At 49.4% G+C, this 4670-nt stretch overlaps 1 protein-coding gene across 1 annotated transcript in view; it reads left to right on the top strand.

The window, feature by feature from the left end:
* Ice2 (interactor of little elongation complex ELL subunit 2) overlaps positions 1–4670 on the top strand; it is a 55911-nt gene that overhangs the window by 7407 nt on the left and 43834 nt on the right. The window contains exon 4 of the mRNA XM_004628953.2: positions 4078–4339. Coding sequence (XP_004629010.1) covers positions 4078–4339 — 262 coding nt within the window. The remainder of the gene's footprint in view (positions 1–4077; positions 4340–4670) is intronic.

A 4670-nucleotide genomic window follows, 5' to 3' on the forward strand; every position in this document is an offset into this window, starting at 1 on the left:
AGGATGCCTGTCCAAGCACTGACCCACTGGAGACTTCATGAAGGCAACCACCTTTGAGTTACTCTGAAAGGACTTTATCAGTAAGGACAGTTTCCCCTGGAGCTCCTTTAAGTCCTTTGAGACACTTGTGGGCTCTCCTTTGGCCATCTTGAAACTTGCTTTAATCTCTTCTAGGGTTAATTCTCCTACCAGCAAGCTCTGTGAGGCAGTACACAGTCCCGTCTCTCATGTTGTCCAGCCTCTTGCTGTCACTGGCTCGGCTAGCCAACAGCTCGCGCCGCGAGGGCGGGCTGGGGAAGAAGGCAGGCACAAAGAATTGATACGTGTTTCTAGACTTTTTTCCCCAACCGTGTTTCATTAAGTATTGCTGCAGTAAGGGGTGGCTTTTCAGACACTTGTTTTCATGTCGGGAATACCAGAAAGAACGTGAATTTTTTTCTCTGCTTTTTCATTTTATATATCCTCTGACAGCTTGGGCACACCAGTCAGGCGCAGGGGACCGCAGCTCGATCCCCAGCTCCACATGCTACCCCAGAACCGCCCTTGAGGCACCCCGAGCCAGCCAAAGGAATAAAATAACGAATCCTTCTATATTCTCTGACATGTTGGAAAATATTGGTATCTTTCATCGCACTGCTTTTTAACAGTAGGAAGCTTTTATTCACTCCTTATCCTGTCACAAAAAAAGTTTCCTTTTTGGTTTTTGGGGACAGGTTTCACTACATAGTTCAGGCTGGCCTCAAACTCAGTGATTCCCTCTTGCCTCAGCTGCCTGAGTGCTGTGTCACCATGCCCAGCCAAAAGGGCTTTACTGTTAATTTCATATAAAAAGTTTTTCCTTGTACTGTCTGTACTACGTATATGTTTATGAAAGAACCACTGAAATTTTTTTTTTTTTGGCTGAACCAGGGATTGAACTCAGGCCCTTGCACTTGCCAGGGAAACGCTTATTCCACTGAGCCGTCTCCCTGGTCCCTGAAATTGTATTTTTACAATTTTACTATTTATTTAAAATTATTTAAATAAATTACATTTTTATATTTAAAATTTATTTAAAATCAAAAACTCTGGTTGCATACACTTATAACTGGGTTTTAAGCCAGCTAGGGGAAAAGCAGCTCTAAGTAGAAAGAAGCTGAATTTGTAACACAATCATGATAGAAAAGAAATCAAAGGACTGGCCAGATAGCTCAGTGAACGGAAGGGACTTAGGCAGGTGCAGCGACTGGGGTGTGATCCCTGGCCCCGCCCCCGGGCCACACTGAACCAGCCATTGAGACTGGGCGTGGTGGCTGCAATACCAGGGCTTGGGAGGCTGAACACGGGCGGATCACTGTGAGTCCCATCTGTATAGTGACACCCTGTAGTCCCTGTAGACTCTCTACTAAATGCATTAAAAAAAAAAAAAAAGCTATCAGATTCAGGAAATACACAAAAAGTCACATGGAGACCAGCAGTATCATTTCCAAGAGCTGCTTTTAAGAAGGCTGCCAAAGCCACAGACATGAAGTAGAGTAAACTGGCGGTGTTGGATTCTGCCCTTCTCTATAGAACCTCTCAGTAAAATAAAGGAGAAGGGGTAGTTGACAAAATTAAGGGCAGAAGCTTCAAACTATCAGCTGAAATAAAATACAGTGCCGTAAAGGTGAGTAGAGAAGCCTGCCAGGCGCGTCTGGTCTGCTCTGATGAAGATTGTGACAGCGCGGCGTCGCGAAGGGATCCCGCTGTGCTGTCCTATCATTCTTCGCGGACTGCAGCCAATTTAAGCCGCTAGTTTCTGACATTCCTACTCTGGCATATCTGAGTCAGCATGTTGGCGCTGCAGCAGCTTAATTAAATTTGCCAGTTTGTGCCACGAGGACAGACATGTTCTCGCATTCGGGGAGACATCTGTAAAGCAGTATTGTGAAGAGCTGTGGACACAGTGCCGTCAGGTCTGAGTGGCTCTCGAGACGTTTCCTAGTGAGAAATCAATTTGCTGTACCACATTTCTTCCAAGATCAGCAGTTACTATTCATTTTGTTAACCTGAAATGTGCTTATTTTTATACTGTTGTTGGAGAAGCTCTAGCAGCTGAATGCATCTTTTACCTGTATTTTCCGAGGCAGTCTGAGCATCCTAATTGTCATTTTCCCATTAAGCAGCTTTGTGATTAGTTTTTCATTCGTATTTTAGCTCTAAGTGAGTTGCCTTGAGTACTTTGCTTTATTTGCGTGGACTAAATATTTTTTTCACACTGCTTTTGAGTCGTGAAGTTTTTACTATACTTGTTCTAGTCTCATATGAAACAAACCAGTGCTCATTTCGGGTTGGGCTGAACCCATCCTTTGTCTTGACACAGATCTGAATTTGTAACTCCTAACCTGACCAGGTGAAAACCCTCACACTTTTTATAAAAAAAAAAAAAATTGTAAAAAAAATAAAGACATTTCTTTTACAGCCTGAAATGTAGTAGCTAATAATTACCACAGATGTAAAAATAATACATCCTAAATATGTGAATGTGCCGTAAAGGACATGATTCCGGAAGTACACCAGGCTCCTGTGCCGGGAGCTGCGGCAGCGGCAGTGCTGAGGTCGGAGGCCTGTGAGTTCAACGGGAGGGTGCTGAGCGCGTCGGGGGTCCCCAGCTCTGTTGAGAGAGAAAGGTGGCAGCAGAGCAGAGTCACAGCCCGCGTAGCAGTGAATGCAGCGTAGGGTTAGCGCGCACCGCCGACCGCGTGAGATTGAGGTTGTGTAGGGCAGCACGGCACACAGGGCCCGCGGTTCTCACCGCTGACCTTTAACCCCCTCTGCTCATTTGTGACACCCTAGACGAATCTACAGCTTCCGCAGTGCCCTAGAGAAGGAAGACCAGGGGACTAGGAGTCACCGCTCTGCGTGTTTCTCCTCCCTTCTCTTCCTCTTACGCCCCAGTCGAGATGTCTGGGCAGCTCCTCTGTCAGCGCACGCGCATCCAGTTCGAAAGCTTGCGCTGGCCACCGTGGCCACACCGTGCCTCGTGCTGGCCTTTCTTCCCCCGCTTGCCCAGCCCGCCTGACCGCGAGGCCCTGGAGAGCAGAGTTGCTGTGCCCCCGGTAGTCCGCGTGGGCTGCATGCGTAGGTGTCCGTGAGTACTAAGGGACGGAGGGCTGAAGGCAGCAGGGGTCCTTCTTCCTCGTTCTTTTCCCTTCTCTGAGTTAGTGGTGCTTTGTTTGAAGCCAGATCGTAGGTAGGTGCTGTGGCCGGCAGAAGCCAGGGCTGTGAGCCCCAGGAAATGCAGCATGCTGCCGTTTCAAGTTTTCTTATTGGAAATGTAGAAAACAGTAACTGACTAGCGAGAAAAAGTAGAGATTGCAGTCAAGATAGGACATTTGTGGTCCGGTGCCTTCATGGAGGCGGTGAGGTGCTTTTTGCAGACTGAAGGTAGCACTTCAGAAGCAAGTCTGGAAACAAGCTCTCTAACTCTTACCCACTTCCTCCTACCGTGTCACTATAGTTACACCAGGACTTTCCCTTCGCCATAGGGCCGCTCCCCAGGCCTGAGCCAAGTAGGTGACTAAGCTCGTTGTGCGGCTGTTCCAGAGCTGCTGGGGCCTCCAGAGAGTACAGCGCACAATTGGAGTCTTCTGCTGAATTCTTGAGACAGACAAAGGCCAGACCGTTCTCCATCTGTGAATTCATTGACTTGGCTTTTAACCTTTCCTGTTCTTAGAGCTTCCGTTTCCCATTTACCTGATGCCCTCCTGAAGAAGTTAGGCATTAAAGCACAGGCGCCATGAGGTTCAGGCACGGACGTAGTTGGCAGGAGTGATTTTCCCCTCCTGAGTGAAGGGGGAACTCGCTGTCTGAGTAAGTGGAACAGCACATCTGCCCCTTGCTCTGCGGCGCGTAGTTGACAGTAACTCTGCAGGGTGCTCCTTCCCTGCAGAACACGAGTCTGCACGGAGTGGCGGAGCATCAGAACGCAGGTGCAGAGCTGGATGATAATCCGGAACTTACTCGATGAATCACGCTGTACTCTCCCTTGGCGTTGAGAGTCATGATGGTCATCTTCATGTGAAAACCACACACTGGTAAACTGTGTTTTTGTTCCAGCCCCGTAGGGGGAAATCTGAACGCCTCAGCAAGTTCTGGAGAAAGCGAGCCGGCACTCAGTTCAGCAGCGCCCGCGAGGGAAAACGCCAAGGCCCGAGTCGGGATGATCCTGCTGCCCAAGCCCAGAGTGCCTTACCCCCGCTTCTCTCGCTTCTCGCAGAGGGAGCAGAGGGGCTACGTGGACTTGCTGGCCAAGCACGCCCAGACGCCCGCCAGTGCCAGAGCTGCTGCCCTGGACGAGAGTGAGCGCCTGCGGTTCTTGGTGTGTGCGCCCTTCCTCGGCCGCGTTGAAAACACTAGTCGGGAGATGGTTTCCTTGTCTTTTATTATCTTAGCGGCGTGTTTATGAAAGTGGACAAGTAAGACGTCTCACGGCCAGTGAGTCTCCAGCTCGTCTCCGCTGCTGACGAGAGAACTTTATGTCGCTTCTTGAGAGACAATTAAGTCCTCGCTTCCTTACAGCTTTAATATTCAATTAGAGGGCTGGCCAAATAGCTCAGCGGATTAAAGCGCCTGCAGGCAGGCACAGGAGCCGGGGGTTCAATACCCAGGCCTGTTGTGCCAGCCCCACCCACCCCCGGGCGCACTGCAAA

The sequence above is a fragment of the Octodon degus genome, unplaced genomic scaffold (genome assembly GCF_000260255.1).
Source record: "Octodon degus isolate 3935 unplaced genomic scaffold, OctDeg1.0 scaffold00026, whole genome shotgun sequence".
Taxonomy (NCBI): Eukaryota; Metazoa; Chordata; class Mammalia; order Rodentia; family Octodontidae; genus Octodon; species Octodon degus.